We start from the raw sequence: 18,808 nt of genomic DNA on the forward strand, positions 1-18,808 counted from the left end.
GATCAACCTACAAAGGGGAAAGACAGTAGGTAGTTATGGATGAGTAGAAGATACAGGAGGCTGAAATGGAAGGATCAAATGGGGAGGGGGACAGAAGAGGGAGATAAGGCAGGGAAAAAGGAAAGAACAAAAAAGGAAATTTTACATAACATTAAATATAAACATTATTTTAAATGTCATAGATTGATAATTACATAATTTTTACTTATTTAAATACGGGTAATTATTTTTATTTACACAAGGTAAGCCTTTTAGAAAACAGAAGCATAAAAGATAACTTCTTTAGGAACATTTCAGAATATTTCCATTCTTCAGTGTTTGTCTTAAAGGGGAGTCTTAAAACATAAAATATTCTTCCTATGATACCATGTATTATTCGATCATAACATTGTTATGTTTCTTTCCCTAATTCCAATTAACTTTAAAAACTTACTACTGCAACACCTAGAATATATTATGTTATTATCACATAATTCTGTTTTCCAGTATTGCTAGTAAATGTGATGGAAACAAATTTGGAAACAAATTTCCTGTGGTTAGTACTATTTCCTTAGGCTAGATTCCAGAAGTCAAGTTATTAATCAGAAGGACTAATACCATCTCAGTGACATCTCACAGTAAGTACACATTGTGCATACCCAGGACGGTCCTCGGGACTCCAAGTTAACTCATTAACCTTCACAGTGACTCTGAAGTTATAATAATGCCTCATCTTACAGACATGGATTCCGAGACAAACACGTCTCAAATACATAATTTGTCCATGATCACACAGCTTAAATTCCCACAGTAAGACTCCAGGGTCTATGTTCCACTCCATTTGTAGAGGTAGAACATACACACAGAGGGAGAGAGAGGGGAGACTGTGATAACATTACTAAATATATCCACTAAACTGTCAAGGAAGATGAAATATTCCGATCCCTCAGTCCTCAAAGAAATCGATTCCCGTGTCTCATTTCTCCCTGTGCCTGCTAACCCTGTATGACCAGTGTATGAAACAATGCACCCCGTTATTTCACAAAGGAAAATGCTGTATTTACCAACCATCCTGAGGATGTGAAGGTCTGGGTTTTAAAGCCCAGACTGCATACCTTTGCGCACCCAGTCTCCAGTGTGAATATTGATAGTCACGCCTACTAAATTGCTACTTCGTTGTCTTTTTTCCCAGAGAAAATCAAGAGCTTTTCTTGCATATTCCTATAATTAAAAAACAAAAGCATACTTGAAGAACTTTGCCTCTGTCAAAGAGGGGGAAATCTATAAATCAAAGATTCATAGAGTCCTTTAAGATTCTAAATTCTAAAATTCTCAAGATAAGCACTTATAAATTTCCTTAAAATCTTGCCTTGGCTCTTTTTCAGCCACTTCATATTAAGAAACTTCACTTGGAGAATTTCCATGGCATTTACCCTTGCAGCATGGCTCACATCCATACATGGATTATTATATTAACTGACATAATTAAATGTACTTGTTATAATTATTATTACCAACTAAGTGCAAAGTGGAAATCTCCTAAGGTATTCTTACTTAACAAATTTGAAGAGAACTCAGAGCTGATATGTTATCTTTCAAAGTCATTTCAGATTATTTTAAGTGACACATAATTTTATTAGTGAAAAATTAGCAAATCAACTAGGCTACTGATGACTTAATCTGTATATTAATGTACATATACATATAAACACACATATGTATATATAAAATTATAATCTTATGACCACTTCTTTCATTTATTTTTACCCACTGGATATTAAATTGAAATTATTATAAAATTTTTGGCTTTGGATAAAAAGATGTTATAAATAGAATAGCAAATGATATCTACTGGTAAAATTCTAAATTAATTTTAGGGCATGAACTTTCCAAGTATTACAAGCAGAAAAATCATTAAACCTAATTTGTTATTTTGTAGATTTGGCAATAGAGTGCAAAATCATTTACATTCTTGATGCAAATGATGCATGATGATTATATTTTAACAAAATAGACCATAACTATAACTAAATGGTGAATTTTCAAATCTGGAAAGCATGATACTCTTTATATTGCCCTATTTCCATTTTATGCTTTTTAAAAAGGATCAGTAAAATTATAGATTTAACCAAAGCTTGAAATGAATTATAGAACCCTAGTACAAGAACTTTGATTTCTTGTATATTGGTCTCCGTGTACCAGGGTCAGCAAAGTTTTTCTGACAAGGGACAGACAGAAAATAGTTGAGGCATTGTGGGTCATACTGTCACTGGTTGGTCACAATTTCTCCTATAGTGAAGAGATACAGAAATAAGTGAGTGAGCATAGCTGTGGTTTCATATCATCTTTAAAAGAAAGCAGACTACAGCTCAAAACCCTGCAATAGTGATGCTCTGTCAAAGGCATTCTAGAAGCTTTTTCAAATCATGGGTTTTTTTTCCCAACAGATTTATAGAAAAACAATAGGCAATGGAAAGACTACAGACACAGACTCTAAATCCAGCTCCAATTGTTGACCCACAATTGGACTGCAGACTTAGCTCACTGAGGTGCATTTTTGCCTATAAATGCATCAATATTTCAGAACATTAACAATTTAATATTTAATTAAATTTAATATATTAAAACATTTAATATTTAATTAATATATATTAAAACATATGTATAAGTACCTATACTGTTTAATGAAGGGAAACTACTAGACAATAAGGTATATTTTAAAATTTAAGTTTAAAATATTAATCAATCACAGTTGTCCTTAAGGCATATGAATGTATAGGCATCCATTTGCACCCAGACAAGCACAGCACAAGATCTTCTTGCTGACTTTGTTTACATCCTTAGCCAGTATCTGTGATGAATGGTGCTATGTGTTCCCTACTTCTGCTCTGTCCATGTGACCCTCTTATTACTTAAAAAAACAAAATCACCTAAGTCATATGCCTAAGAAAGTGGGCACTTAAGTAACTTTTGCATTCCAATGATAATTATATTACAGTAAATAGTTATATTAGATTTTTTTAAATATAAGACAGAGCTAGACTCCAATAAAATATCCGGGTGATACAGGTTTTTTGAATAAGGCGTAACTTTTCCCTTGGAGTAAACAAATTTATACATTAGACTCTTGATCAAGGCTTATACACAAAAATTTCACCATGAGTTTAAATTATTTGTGAAGGCTTCAAAACTACAACCAACCATTTGGAAGTCTAACAGATAAAACACAGATACACGGACATCTGTGCTACCTAGGATTCATCAAATTTGCAAAATGTATTTAAACAATCTTCTAAGAAGAAAGCTAAAATTTTATTTTATGGTCTGTGAACAAAAAGTGAACTTATGTTTAATACAGCTGCTTCACAATGACTTCCATGCCTGTAACACTAAAATTTGATTAAAAGTACATTAAAATAACAGTAATCCTACGATGGTGAATCCTAATCCTTAGCCAAAGGAAACAAACATAAAGTTAGCTCTTCCTAAACCCTAGATGAAGCCATGAAAGCAAACCTCAAATATTGTCGCTCCTGTGAACCGACTCAATGCAGCAAACTCAAGGATCAAGGTCCCCGCACAGGCTGTACAGGTGTCTGTCTCACTTCCCGTCCGGGCTTCTGGCTTTCTGATGCCAAATTTTAAATTAATCTACACACAATGAGAATGTTAGCATGAGTAACTACCAAGAGACAAATCATCAATCACTGTCAAACAAGACTATCAGATTGTAAAAATAATTCTTGAAGTGAATGAACACTGAACTCAATCTGAGGCTCTCTGTAGCTTTCCAATGAACATCTAGGAAAATAAATTCTGAGCATACAGAATTTATGGGGTAAATAAGTTCTCATTTATTTTCCTTCTTGATGATATAATAATGTAGTATCATTATAATAGTTAAAAGGGTAGCCTAGCCTTAAAGAAATTAAGTTTGAGAACTTATGAAACCAGTACAATGTTAACTGATTGTAATGGTATATATTTAGAAGAGATTAAAATTTTGTTTATAGGTTTTTATAAATTAATTTATTCTTTGACCATTTCATACATGTATGTAATACATTTTGACCACACTCATTACTCCACCCAGATTCTCCTTCCCCCATGAAGTCCTCTTCCCACTATCATTCTTTTATTACATCCATTATTATTGTCTGTGGAGGCACATGCATGCCACATCATACATGTGGCAGTCACAAGACAACTTGGGGGAGTCAGATCTCTACTTCCACCAAGTGGACCCTGGGGATCAAACTCAGGTTGTCAGGCTTAATGAATGACAGGAGCCTTTATGAGCACCGCATCATCTCACCAGTCGCGATCATGTCTTTTCATTTTTGTTCTGTGACTCACTGAGTTTAACTAGGGCTGCCCACATGAGTACGGAACTATCCAGTGGAGCACAGGGAACTCCCCTGTGGCTACATTACTGGGGACATTGACTCCCCACCTCCAGTCCCCTGATCAACATTTATTATCTACTATATAGTAGATATTATAATAAGATACAAAGAAATAGCTCTTTGCCTTCAAAGAGCTTAAAGGCCAAACAGAATAAATAGAATAGGTATGAAAATAGAGAATTAATAATAATGGAAAGTCACAAATAAGTGCAAAAAAACTCAAGGAACTGATTTAAAAAAAATAATAATGCTAAAACCAACGAGATAAAACATCCCTGGGTTGGGTGTAACTGACAATTAAGAAAGATGGCTCATCAGATCATGGGTCCTAAAGGAGAACCTATTGCTGCCACTCTCCTAGACTGGTATAACTCCCAACTGCATTCTAAGTGTTATCCTTATCCCACAGACAAGCAGCTCTCACTCACATCACGGAAGCTTCTTCTGCAGTTGATGGGGACCATTACAGCAACCACAACTGGTCAAAATGGACTGTGCGGTGCCCAGCCCCAGCTGATAAACCTACAACACAACCCCTACAGTGAAGGTTCAGGGAACATCACCAAAGAGGGGCTGCAAAGACTGGAAGAACCAGAAGATGAGGAAGTCTGCCGTGAGACACTGTCTTCTATACATGTATGACAGAGAAGGTACACCCCTGAAATCTCAAAAATACAGCTGCCTAAACAAGACCCACACATCTGCTGACATTCCCACATAGACGTGAAAAGTCTCACAAGGCCATACCCTTAGATGAAGAACTATAGAAAATCAACAGCGGCTGAGGGAGGTTATTCAATCCTAAGTGGTCAGCCCTAATCAAATGCATGTATGAACAACACTAAATGGACTCAACAGGCTCGCTCTCTCTATGTAAGAATAATTTAAGAGGCCATGAATTACTAGAGGAGCTGCAGAGGGAGAGGTAGAAATGATGTAAAAGCAGTACTTAGGTATGAAATTCTCAAAAAAAATTAAGAAAAAGATTAGCTGGGCATTGGTCCTTTAGTTCCAGCATTCTGGAAGCAGAGGCAGGTGAATCTCTGTGAGTTCAAGGCCAACCTGGTCTACAGAGCTAGTTCTAGAACAGCCAGAGCTACACAGAGAAACCCTGTCTCAGGAAGAAAAAAAAAGATAATTAAATCCAAGTCAAATATTATAGTCAAACAATAATATTTAGCTGAAAATTGGCTTTAAAGATTTAATTAACTTTGAATAAATGGTATTACAAAGTATGGATTAGGTTTATACATGAGTTTTTAATATGACCATCACAGCCACTGCACTCATGAACTCACAGCAGCTATAGTCACCTATACAAGACTGGGCCTGTCAACATTTCATCATGGGAATGTTGACAGGTCCACACTCCAGTAAACAACCTCCTACCCACACTCATAGAAGCAACCCTAATTAAACCTGGTGGGTCACACACACGAACACGCACGCACGCATGCTCACACAATTTCACTTGTTGAGAAAAAGAAATATTTCAGCAGAAGAGATGGGGGAAGAGAGAAGGAAATTGGGATGAAAATGACAAAATTTCATTTTATACATGTATGAAATTGTCAAAGAAAATTTAAAGACCATTACAGGCTGGGATGGAGCTGGGGTACAGTACTTGTCTAGCGTACAGGAGGTCCCACAGAAAGAAAAGGGGGTAAAGACCAATAAGTTGTACAATAGCACTTCTATGTAGCAAATTCTTCTGGCTTAGAGCTACTAATGCAGACTCTATCGAGTATGTATGATATCCCAGAGAAACTGATGACACCTTTCCATAAGCAAAAGTAACTGACTAACAAGTGTGTGTGAGGAAAGAAGAAAAGGTGGTCCTCTTCTAAAATAATCATTTCACACTCTTTGACACTGCAAAGAATAAGAAAATAACAAGTTTCTTTGTTTACACTAATATTTATAGTACCTTCTGTTTCAATTTAATGCCTGCCTTTCATGTTACAGCAAACAAGATGCAAGAGGGGCTAGGGAGAAAGCTCTCGTGGTAAGGTGCTTACAGAACAAGCATGAGGGCTTGAGTTCAGTCCTGTTTGTTACTCATGTAAAAAGGCCCAGCTTGGCAGTGTGCACCTGTGACCCCAGTGCTAGCAAGGCAGAAACAGGGTTTCTAGGGCTGACAAGCCAGCTGGTTTAGCTGAATCAAGAGCTTCTGTGTGGGCCACTGTCAATGTCCACCTCTGTCATGCACACATGTGCACAACACACAGACAGACACAAACATGTAATTGCATACATACAAGGAGAAAAAATGCTAGACTCCTCAAACTCCAAAACCTCTATATAAAACAAAAACTAGGGCTAGAGAGATGGTTAAGAGCTTGTACTACTCTTGCACAAATACAAGGGCAACCCCCTGTAACTCTAACTCAATAGGGTCCAATTCCTTCTGGCATCTGTAGATATCTGCACTCATGCACATACCTACAGACAGACAGACAGACAGACAGACAGACAGACAGACAGACAGACACACACACACACACACTTGAAAAATAAGTGCTGAAGAGATGGAACACTGGCTATTCTTGAAGAGGACCCAGGTTCAGTTCCCAGCACCCACATGGTGGCTCTCGGCTGTCTGAAATCTCAGTTTCAGGGGATCTGATGCCCTCTTCTGGGCTCTGTGAGCCCCAGGCAGGCATGTAGTACACATATAACATACAGGAAAACACCCATACATTTAATTATTTTAAGTTAAAAAAAACAAATGAAAATAAAACAAAAACTAAACATATTTATTAAAAATAAATTCAATGCATACATATTGCTTAAATAGTTCTGCATCTAACTTTAGTAAACTAAAGGGAAATGACCAGTCAACAATATAATTACACTAGTAAACAAAGAAATCCTCATTTAAAATGACTGCAATTTCCCCCTCACAATATTAAGAATGGTACTGTGCAGTGTTGGTGTCACACATTCTGAGACATTGAGGAGTACAGAAGTATCTTTTGATGGCATTTTGGCAATAAATACTCAAAGTCTTAAAAAGTATTCCATACTTCTTTCTTCTAGGAATTCATTCAAAGAGAAAAAATAAAAAATGTATAAAAAGTATATAAGATTGTCTGTTCACAAGAGAGCTATTTAAAATAAACCCGGGGCCCAGGAGAGAGCAGTCAGTGCTGCAGCATAAGCATAAGGACCTTATTTGGGGGTGGCCGCATACTCCTGAAACCCCTGTAGTGGTGGGACCCAAACAGGAGATTCCTGAAGTTCATGCTAGCCTAGAAAAACTAATGAGCTCCAGGATCAGTGAAACCCTGTCTCCAAAAAAAAAAAAGACTGAACAAAGATAGCTGACATCTACCTCAGGTCTCTACGCCTATACCACCCCACCACACACACATACACACACATACAAACCCATATGCATATATATGAGCACATGCTCATACTACATACGTACATACAATGTGCACATACAGAAGTAAAAAGGGAAAAATACCCAAGCTAGAAATTAAGTAATAAGGGGTTTAATTGTAGACTGTCATTAAAAAAAAAACAAAAGTACCAGTCATGATACACTAAAATGGTAGAGAAATCAATGGATATGATCTTTGATTTGGAAAGTACCTACCTGTGTCATGCTGCTGAACTTACCCAGTCAACAATGACTTCCTAACTACAGAAAATAAGTCTAGCTTGACTTAAATGCTCAGAGAAGTTATGCCAGGCAGTAGAGATGGTAGGCTTAAAAGAATGCAATAAAAAAGTCCCTAGGGGTTGGGAGAACATTATCTACTGCTGTGCATAGAAAAGTAGTTTCACTGGGGTCTAGGAGAGCAGTTGAATGAGAACAGCCCCACAGGCTCACATTTGAATACTTGGCCCTCAGTTGGAGGCACTATCTGGGAAGGATTAGGAGAGTGGCCTTGTTGGAGAAGGCATGTCACAGGGCTGAGCTATGAAGAGTCAAAAGCCTCCTGCCTGCCATCCCAGTGTGCTCTCTGCTGCCTGCCTACAGTTTTGGGACTGAGCTCTCAGCTGTTCCTGCTGTCATGCCCTCACTCAGACATCATGGACTCTAACCCTTTGAAGCCATAAGCCTAACTAAACCCTTTCTTTTATGTGACCTTGGCCATGGTGTTCTGTTACAGCAATAGAAAAGTAACTGAGGACTATCAGGGAACACTAGACAGTCCTCTGCTAAGCTCTAAAGATTTCTCAATGTTAAGGGACAGTGGAACAGTGAGAATGCAACAGTTTTGAAAGCAATTCAATAAAAATATGTTTAAGTAATACTATTTTCCCAAGTGCTCTGAATAATATGCCTGAGGAAAGAATACCCACATTAAGATATAGCAGCTTATGAATGAAATTAGATTAGCTTTAATAGCACAGTAGCAAAATGAAAAGGAAAGTGACAGACCTTGTGTCTGACTTAGACAAATGGAACAGAAGTGGTGTTAATACTGAATGAGGTTGGTCAAGAGAAAGCTCACTCCATCCTTAGTGGCTTCCTTCCCCTCTGCTTTAAAGATAAAATTTTCTGGGAAGACAGAATTATCGTATAGCTCTTTTGACCAACTCTACTGCCAGGTCTCCTTAGAGCAAAGAAGGAGCCCCAGAGCAAGTGACCCACACAGCAGCCTCCTCCTTAGTCTGCCCCACTACAGGTTGTGAAGGTCATACCAAGACACAGTGCTCCTTCTAGAGCTTTTAGGATTTATCACACTGCCCACTGCATGGCGCCTGCTCCTGGATGACTGAATGCTTTCCTCCTCACCAGCTCCACTTCCTCCTCACCCTCTCCTGGGAGAGTAACACCTTCCCACTCTCACAGCACTTCAGCACCAGCAACTCTGGCCCACACTGCAGTCTGTCTCCTCCTCCTGCAGCATCGTCTAGACTGACACACTAAAGCTGAGGAAAGCTTATGCTAATCTAATGTTCACGTCACTCAAATCTGAGTTAGCCAACACATCAGTATAACTTTGCTGTCAGCTTTGAGGCATCTTTTTCCAGGCTCATTTGGGAGAGGAACACCTCTGATCACAAGCATTCTGCCTGTAAACAACAAAGAAGTGTCAACAGAGTCTCACTTGTTCACAGTGACTTACTCGGGGATAAGGGAGGCCACTGGTAGTGTTGAAAGCGGGTAAGAGTTTGTAGCCCAGCTGCTTTGCCATTTGGAGAAGTTCATCATTATACCACTGCATGAATTCGCCTTTTTCTTTCAGCATGATCGCCAGTGAGTGTCCACCTAAAAGACCCCTAGGATCACAGAGACAAAACATTACCTGCAATTTAATTAAACATTTATTTACAAGCTATACATAAAAGGGTGTGAGCACTTGTCCCCTACAATTTGTAAACATAATGAAAGGCTACAGAATAAGTCAATTTTTTTTTACTGGCTACTTATTTTATGACAAACTCACAAACTTATTTTATACTCACATAGCCAACATATTAAGAACAACAACATAACAAACAAACATTAGGGGTTGGAAAGAAGGCTCAGTGGGTAAAGGTGCTTTCTACCAAAGCTGCAGATCGGAGTTCAAACTCCAAAACACACTTAGGAGAAGCAGAGAACTGACTCTTTCCTACAAGATGACCTGCATGCTCCTCCCCCTAAATATACAAACCACCATAAAGTACTGACATTCTTAAGTATCTTACATTTTCTTAAACCAGAGAACATCCTAGACATCACGTGTGTTTTAACAAATGTTAAAATGAATTTAAAGTTTTAATTTTATCAACATGAAATAATTGACTCTCACTATGTTTAAAAATTAAAAACACCTTTTACCTCATTAAAAGAATTAATAATCTTTAAGAAGCTATCAAGGACTTCTTACATTTAATTGAAGAGTAACTCACTTTGACATGGAGATGGGACAGAGAATTACAAAAGCTATTAAACATAAACTTACCTAGCGTTGGGATGAATTAGTTTTAACCCTCACACTTTTAACCCTCAAGGGCATTTCTGACAGTCTGAGGAGTAAGCCTGTCAACTGAGTCTCATCTGGCTTCTCTGAAAAAGTTCCTGGCTAATACTGGCCATTAGACCTCCTAGAAACCTCTGATGTAACTAACAGAAAATGCATTCAACCTTTAATTCCTTTAATTAGATCCACAGGGATCACCTGTGGTCTGAGTCTCTCCAAACACTGTGTGTTGCAGCATAATCCAAGAATATCCCCATGGCTGTTTCACACCCAAAATTTTATCTTTTTCTCAGGGGAAGGTAGTGAGGCAGGGCCTCACTCTAGCTCAGGCTAGCATGGGACTTACTGTGTGGCCAGGCTAGTCTTCTACTTCTTACTCCTGCCATAGGTTTCCAAGTGCCAGGATCACAAGCCTAAGCCACCATGCCTGGATTCCAAATTTTATCTTTTTTTTTTTTGTAAACTTTTATGTTTTGGAGTGTTTGGACTACATGAATGTCTGTCCACCACATGCACATAGTGCCATCGCAGGCCAGAAGAAGGCATCAGATCCTCTGGGACTAGACTTTCATTGGTAGTGAGTGGCCATGTGGGAGCTGGGAATTGTACCTGTATCTTCTGCAAGAGTAGCTAGTGCTCTTAACTGTTGAGTCATCTTTCCAGCCCCCCCCCCCATCCCAAATTTTATCTTTTAAAGAGAAACTTCTTTACTACCTTTAGGAAATAATCAGCCTGAAGCTTTCCCACCATTGCATACTTACCCTAGAACTCTGATGTTTGTTTCAAAGACTGACACAACTACATCATTATCTAAATTGACATCTCTTAAAACTTTTCTCACTGCATCTTCAAATTCCTTAGTTTTGTTTAATACCTAGGAGAAGAAAAGCATGAGATTAAAGTTTTTTCTACCAAGTCAGGAAAAAAAAAAAAAAACTATACTCACAATGAGATTAAAATCAATGTCAGCATACTTTAAGACTTAGAAAATAAGATACATACAAAATAATGTATCCCTTAGGTGTATTGTAACAATGTGATAATGTTTGAAACTGAAAAGCTAAGTGCAAACAATGAAGCATCTTTCCACACTGACATGCTTTCAGGGCTTTAAAAGACCTATCAAAGGAATTCAGGCTGGACTCAATGCAGGCTGAACATCTCTAAGCCCAAAATCTGAGTCCAAAGTGCATCAATCTAAAATTTTTAGGTTTTGAATATTTTGTTGGCAACACTCAAAATATCACAGATTTCAAGTATTTTAAGTATTCAAGTATTTTGGATTGTTGGATTAGGAATGCCCAGCCTGTAAAGCTTATGACACATTCCAAAATACAAACTTCTAGAACCAAGCGACATTCAGATAAAAAGATTCTTTTTTAATATTTAGATGACAGGCAGGGATACCTAGAGAACTTTTTCCTTTCCTACTTCTAGTTCTTCTTCCTCAAATATTTGTATATATGCATATACTGTCCATGGCCTATAATTACAGCCATGAGGTGCACTTGACTGGGATCTGGTTTCTAAATCAGAACAAAGTAAACAAACAGTCACCCTGCTCGTCAAGCACCATCTTAGAAACTAAGCTCTCTTGGGCTGTAAGATGGCTCAGTGGGTAAAGGCACCCACTGCCAACCCAGAATGCCTGAATTTAATCCCTGAGACCATATGATGGAGAGAACCAACTCCTGTAAGTTGTTCCACATACTGTACCCCATACATTCACACAAGAGAATAAACAAATACATAAATATGTAACATAAGGAGTTGCCTACTCCAGAAGAAAGTACTGTCTCCTCCTGACTGAGCCTAAGCCTTCACCCTATGCCACCCTTACCCATAGGTGTCCCATCGGCAAAAGAAGCAATGTAGTATTATGGTAAAGGACAGGTCCTGGCTTGAGTTATGGCTCTTTCACTTCAGCCACGTGTGATTCAAGTCAAGTTACTTCCAACTCTGAGCATATTCCTTCATCTATAAAGGAAGGACCTACTCTACAGAGCTGTTTCCGTGAATGTGATCATGTGTGGAAAGTGCTTGCACCAGACTGTCTGACCTAGTGCTGACTGTCAAGTGTTTAATATCATTACTATTATAATCATGCGAGCCCAAACTTGTGACTCAACTGAAACCTCAGTAGTTCTTGGAATGAGTTCCATGAAAAGGGGTCATTGCCATTACAAAGGCGGCTTTCATTTTTCCATCTAGGGACATGGTTAAATGTGATTTAGAAACTAAATGCAGTAGAAGAAGTTTGTCTTTGACTGTTCAATCTTTGTGTTTGACAATACTTTGTAGGACTTTTTGAAATCTGATCTGATCCAATAAGTATGAGAGATTCCCTAACTCAAGTAAAATTTAAGGCAGCCTGAAGCCAGTCAATGGGAACTCTTCTAATTTACAGCCACACTTCCCTCCTGAGGAGCCCAGGAGCTTCTTCAAATACACACCGCAGGACCACCAATGCCATACTTCCAAAAAGAGGGCATCGTTGCCAATGGTCAGCTACAGAATTAATTCTAACAGACTCACCATTTTATCTGCCTCTTTACCTCCTACTAAGTAACAAAAGGTGGGTCTGGGCCTCTCCTTTCCCTCCATTGCTTCTAATCTATTTCCATAACTATTGTCTTTTCAGATTGCAAAGTCATTTAGATGTAAAGGTACAATGTTTTAGTGCCTGATTCTATGACAAAAGGCCAAAACTAGTATTTTGAACATTTAAATTTAAAAATCAAACTATGGCAAGAGAAACTGACTTGACAAACTATATTACAAACAAAATAAAAATGGTTGGATTCTGTATACTAATTACTATAAGTGATATGCTCTGTTAGTATTTTCAAATGGCTAAATCACAAAATTTTTTTAAAGTCACCATTTAAAAGGCAAATTTAATTAGCAATACTAATACTTGCATTGATAAAAATATACAAGGATGATATCCCCACTCTAAAAGCAGGAAAACCTTTGAAAGTACTTTTCTCCAATTCTTCTGTTTAAAATCAAAAGAAAATACTTGAGATAATGACTAAAAATTCAAAATGAATTTGCTCATTTTCCAATGCTATGGTGATATGTAGTTATTTTGGCTATTCCCACTTGAAAAGATAAAAATATTTTATAAAGTAGTATTTCGTTTATTCAGTGTGTATGTATGTAGGCACACATATGCCTACTGTGTCCAGGTCAGAGGACAATTTGCCTAAGTCCATTTTCTCCTTCCAACCACATGGGTCCTGCTGGTCAGGTTGTCCTGCGTGGTGACATACGCATCTCCCGAGTCATCTCACCAGCCCTCGATAACTTGTATTTCTAACTGGATCCCAAATAATGCTGTCATTACTAGACCAGCATAGTCTCATCTTACCTTGCACACTAATGCCAAACTCTCTAAAAGGATATAACCGGAAAAATAATACCTTCATCATAATTTGTGGTTACCCAATAAGAGAAGTTGACAGATTTCTAAATGTAGGCACATCATGCAGTGTAGAGCCATCTGATCTTTTTTATGTTTGAGAATATTTTATTAAACAATAATGATAACTAAAGTCCATAGTCATGAAAATAAAGACTTTGGAGAGACATAAGAGAGAACGTGCTATCTGAAGGAATGAAGCCACAATGAGGAAGAAATGCCAGCTCTCCTCTAGTGCTGTCACTCACTGCTCCTGCTCCTCACCTCCCCATCCTAAAGCAGCCCTGTGCCTCACTCAGCATGTTACACATCAATCATATCCTTCAGTCTCCTAGGTGACAGCTGAACCTTCCCGGAGACTGTACAGCTCCAGAACATACGCTTATGTCTGCCAGGAGATTTTGTGTATCTTCTCTCTCTCTTCCCCTATGATACACAAAAACACCAGGGACCACTAAATCAGAACTATGACGTCTAACAGTGTCTTTTCCATAGTTGTTAAAATGTAGTTTCTATTTTTATTCATTTTTGCTAATTGATGTTGTGACTTTCAAACCCAAAGAGAAAGTTCTAAGCAATCCGTTTTCAGCGGGTCTATATTAACGTCAGAGGGAAGCAGGACTAAACCTCACCAGGACAATCACAGAGCAGTAACCTAAGCGGATATCTGTCTCTTTGAATGTCAGAGGCGCTCGCTAAGCTGCTACCACGTGAGATTTCTGTTTCAAAATTAAGAATGTGCTGCAGGGAAAAATATAGAAAAACTATCAGGAAGTAAAAACTTCCTGCTACTTCAAAGATGTTTTTATCTTGTTTTACTTTTAGTATTAATCAGCACTTGGAATAGTAACTTAAAGTACAGGATTAGCCCTTAAAGAAGACCCTCAAAGATGAAATGGTCTTAATGGTCTGACGGTAAAAACACTAGAAAGACAGTACTTCAGAATCCTGGCATCTGATCACAATCTGACCCCTCTACCACCACAAACAACTCTAAAACTAATACTTAATAATTAACATAATCTCCATAGTATACGGTTGAAAAGGAGAGCCAAAAGTCCTGCTGGGAAAAACAATGTTTGCTTGTGAGCACATCATAAAAACTTTCAGCATCATGTGGTATATGATCATGGAACAAGAAGAGCAAAGCATTCTTCCAAATTACCTTCTTTCAAAAGCTTCAACCTCCTTACCCAAAGGCAGGGAGACATGGGAGCTGACATCTTGATAAATTATTTAGTATCTCCACTATGCTACAAGACTGCATTTGACAATAATTTGACATAACTCCACAATGTTAAGTATTATGAAAAGTTCAAGCTTTATCCAGAAGCAAAGATTTGAACATCTTAAATTCTTGCAGCTTCCATTCCATACACAGTAAGCTGATTACATTTATATTACTTGAGTGTGGATATCATGAAACTTATAAAATAAGCAATTCCAAGAAAAATGAAACTTACCACAAGAGTGTCCAAAGAATCAATCAGTGTTAGGGAAAACCTAGGAAACAAATGTAACAAGATACATGTAACTAGAACTTGAAATGCTTCTTCCATGACTGTGTAAGAATTATCTACATCCTACTGCAATTTCTAGTAAGCAGCCTCTCCATGTATCTATAGTGTAATGTGATCTATAAAATAGTCCAACAATCTGAAACATTCTAGGTATCTTTTTTTTTCCATTCTAGGTATCTTTGAGGATTCATTGAAACTATAAAATAGTCCAACAATCTGAAACATCCTAGGTATCTTTGAGGATTTGTTGAAATTTCATCAGCTCCTTTTTAAACAACAGAAAACATTAAAGCTCAATGCTAGGGGTCCAATCCCATCATCATGAATAAATTAGTAATTAGCAATTAAAATATATTACATGTATATACAATGGCACTCTAGAACATGATGATGCCCTAACGTACATTTTAAAGACATCAAAGTTACATAATTTTTTAACATTACACCCAGCTTAATAAGCTAACTTTTCTCAGATATAAGAAGTAAGTTACTTGTTTAGAATATGAAAGAATAAAAGGCCTTAATATAACATGGCAAATTTTCTTTTTCTTTTTTTAAGGCATTCTTTATAATCTGGTCAACTGTACTAGTGAGAGGACTCAATAGGTAAAAGTGCTTCAATTCCCAGGACCCACATGGTCAATGGAGAGAACTGACTCCCGCAATTGTCCTCTGACCTCCACATGTGTAAACATGCACAAACAATAAACAAATAAATGGAAAAAAAAAGAACTTAAAGTTGTCAAAGTCCCAGAAATGCAACTGAATTTTCTCTCCAAGTGGGACTTGGCTGCTCTGAAAAGTCATGCTATACTTTCTGTTCTTACTCACTTTCCCAAGGCATCATCCACATCACCACGGCTTGGTTCCTGGCCTCTGACACGGCCTCTACAGGTTAAAGGCATGAGTTCATCGGCTGGGTAAGCATGTTCCTGCAGAAAAACCTTAATAAGTCACTAAAGAAAGTGAGAGAAAGCAGACATCATTTAGAGAATAGGATTGGTACTTAAAAGGTGGACTATCTACACAATTTATGGACGATTTAAATGCATGCTTGACATATTAAAATTTCTTATAAAAACTGATACTCTCATTTCCCTCCTTGAATCTCACTCCCTAGAAGTTAGCACCATTAAGACCAGTCTTCAGCCTTTCAGATTTATTCACATATTAATACAGTCAAATACATGCATGTGTATCATTTAAAACATATCTTTTTGAGACGGGGTCTCACTATGTAGCTTAGGCTGGCATGTTACCACAATTGTCCTGCCTTAGCCTTAAGAGCTGGGACTTGAACAAAACTCAGATCAGTTTAGTGGATCTTGGGAGCACAGTCCTTTCTCCTGGTAACAAACAGTAGAAGAGATATTCCAGTTTCTCATATATATATGTACATGCATTTTTTTGTGTGCCACCCCAGGGCCTGAGGCATATGAGGCAAGCAAGTACTGTACCAGTGACTGACCTACATCCAGAGACTGTATTCATAAATAGGTGCTTATTGTCATCTATACTCACTGGTCTCTGAACTTGTTTTATATTTTATTCAAAATACAAGGTACCTCTGTGGTAGTTTGAATAAGAATGGTCCCCATAGGCTCATATAATTGAATGTTTAGTCCCCAATTGGTGAAACTGTTTGGGAAAGATTAGGAGGTATGGCCCTGTTGGAGGAGATGTGTCACTGGGGTGTGATGATGATGGACTAACCCTCTGAAACTGTAAGCAGGCCCCCAATTAAACGCCACCACCCCAGCATGTTGGAATGTTTTAGAAATACTTTAATAACAAAGTGAAATTATAACTCATATTTACTGAGTACTTATTTTCTACCCTCTATTCTACACACCAAAGAGTTAAATTATTTCAACAATCCTCTGAATGAGATTCAATTGTCTTCATTTCACAGGGAAAACTAGGACCCAGGAAATCAAGTAAGCCTAGGTTGAGAAGCTAACATGATGAATTCAGAACTCAAAGCCTGGTCACCTGACTCAGAAGCCCATACTCTTATACCCATGACCAGCTCCTCAGAAGGCTGCATAGTTCAGATACATTTATTTACTTCTGTATGGATGAACAGGAAGAGTGATCTAAAAACATCTGTAGACATGTTCACCTTTCATACATGTGTTATTTCTGTTGATCACTTAAAAATAGATATGAATCAAGGAGATATTGAATTTTTGATAGTTACTACCAAGAAGGGTATCAATTTACAATTTACTTTACTCTTGACATTTGAGATGATTGATGCTTTGTATTTTGCCAATCTCTCGGTTTAAAAAAAAAAAAAAACAAAAAAAAAACAAACAAACAAACAAACAAAAAAAAACTCTCAAATTCCAGCACTAAAAAGGATACACACCTTCTTACATTAGCCACTCGGGAAAAATGCCTGTTTATACTGCTTCTTTTTCTAATGGCTACTTCTATTGCCAAAAGAGAATAAATACTGTCTGTTATATACAAGTATCTTTTATCCTTTCTTTGTTTAGTTTTTAATTTCTGTTTGTAGTGTTTTCACTATAAGCTTTAAGTATCATTTCTTCCTTCATGGTTTCTGGTTTTCAGGAATGCTGCACCAGGCTACTCTAGGCCCTAGAAACATCACACACACACACACACACACACACACACACACACACACACACACACACACACACACACAAAACACAGACACTACAATTAAGTGTTTCTCTATCTGGAATCTATTTTGTTTCTAATGTTTAACACTATTGTTCTCTCAAAGGCTAATTTTCTAAAGTCTACATTTTAAAGAATTCATTCTTTCCCAATTATATGAAATATTGGCATATTACTGATGTAACTTAAGAAACTGGTAGTGACAGAAAGGCCAACAATGTCACAGAGAAAATAATCCTGCAAAGGAAATTCTAGACATATTTCATGATACTTAAGGAGCAAAGTATCAAATGGCTGCTGTTCATCCAGAATTAGAAAGGAACGCAATGCCTCCCCATGCCTGGGATGGTGCTTGTCCTGCATTTTAAGAAATCAAGCACTGCTTGAGTATCTCCAGGAAGCTTTTCACACAAACAGCAAAGGCCTTAGTTTTACTACTTTTAATTTTTATCCATAACCACCAGATAACTTTGATAAAGACTGTGTGCCTGGTGTTCCTGGTCTCTATTTTTCTTCTGCTACATACTGTGAGTTTGGAGTGAAGGTTACTGAGTTGTAGGAGAGGCATACTGAGACTCAGACACACAACTGGGAAAATTTCTGCTGGACTTTAAGAATTAAGAACTATACGGGCACTGGGCAGTGATGGCACACACCTTTAATCCCAGAATTTGGGAGGAAGAGGCAGGTGGATCTCTGTAAGTTTGAGACCAGCCTAGTCTACAGAGCTAGTTCCAGGACAGTCAGGCTATTACACAGAGAAATCCTGTCCTGGGAAAAAAAAAAAAAAAAAAAAAAAAAAAAAAAAAAACTATATGGGCAATTAAGTAATAAAACAAGTCACACAGCACACACACATCAGACTACTCCTAGAAACTTTCCATAGAAATACTCAGCGAGTGC

General features: G+C 37.6%; 1 protein-coding gene across 3 annotated transcripts in view; it reads right to left on the bottom strand.

Annotated features, from left to right (window-relative positions):
* Edem3 (ER degradation enhancing alpha-mannosidase like protein 3) overlaps positions 1-18,808 on the bottom strand; it is a 69,576-nt gene that overhangs the window by 38,306 nt on the left and 12,462 nt on the right. For all 3 annotated transcript variants that reach the window (XM_027417384.2, XM_027417383.2, XM_035445775.1), the window contains 6 exons: positions 16,088-16,188; positions 15,200-15,239; positions 11,074-11,186; positions 9,473-9,626; positions 3,496-3,630; positions 1,095-1,200 (listed from right to left, as the gene is read on the bottom strand). In XM_027417384.2, the coding sequence (XP_027273185.1) occupies positions 1,095-1,200; positions 3,496-3,630; positions 9,473-9,626; positions 11,074-11,186; positions 15,200-15,239; positions 16,088-16,188 (649 nt within the window). The remainder of the gene's footprint in view (positions 1-1,094; positions 1,201-3,495; positions 3,631-9,472; positions 9,627-11,073; positions 11,187-15,199; positions 15,240-16,087; positions 16,189-18,808) is intronic.

The sequence above is a fragment of the Cricetulus griseus genome, chromosome 5, assembly GCF_003668045.3.
Source record: "Cricetulus griseus strain 17A/GY chromosome 5, alternate assembly CriGri-PICRH-1.0, whole genome shotgun sequence".
NCBI lineage: Eukaryota > Metazoa > Chordata > Mammalia > Rodentia > Cricetidae > Cricetulus > Cricetulus griseus.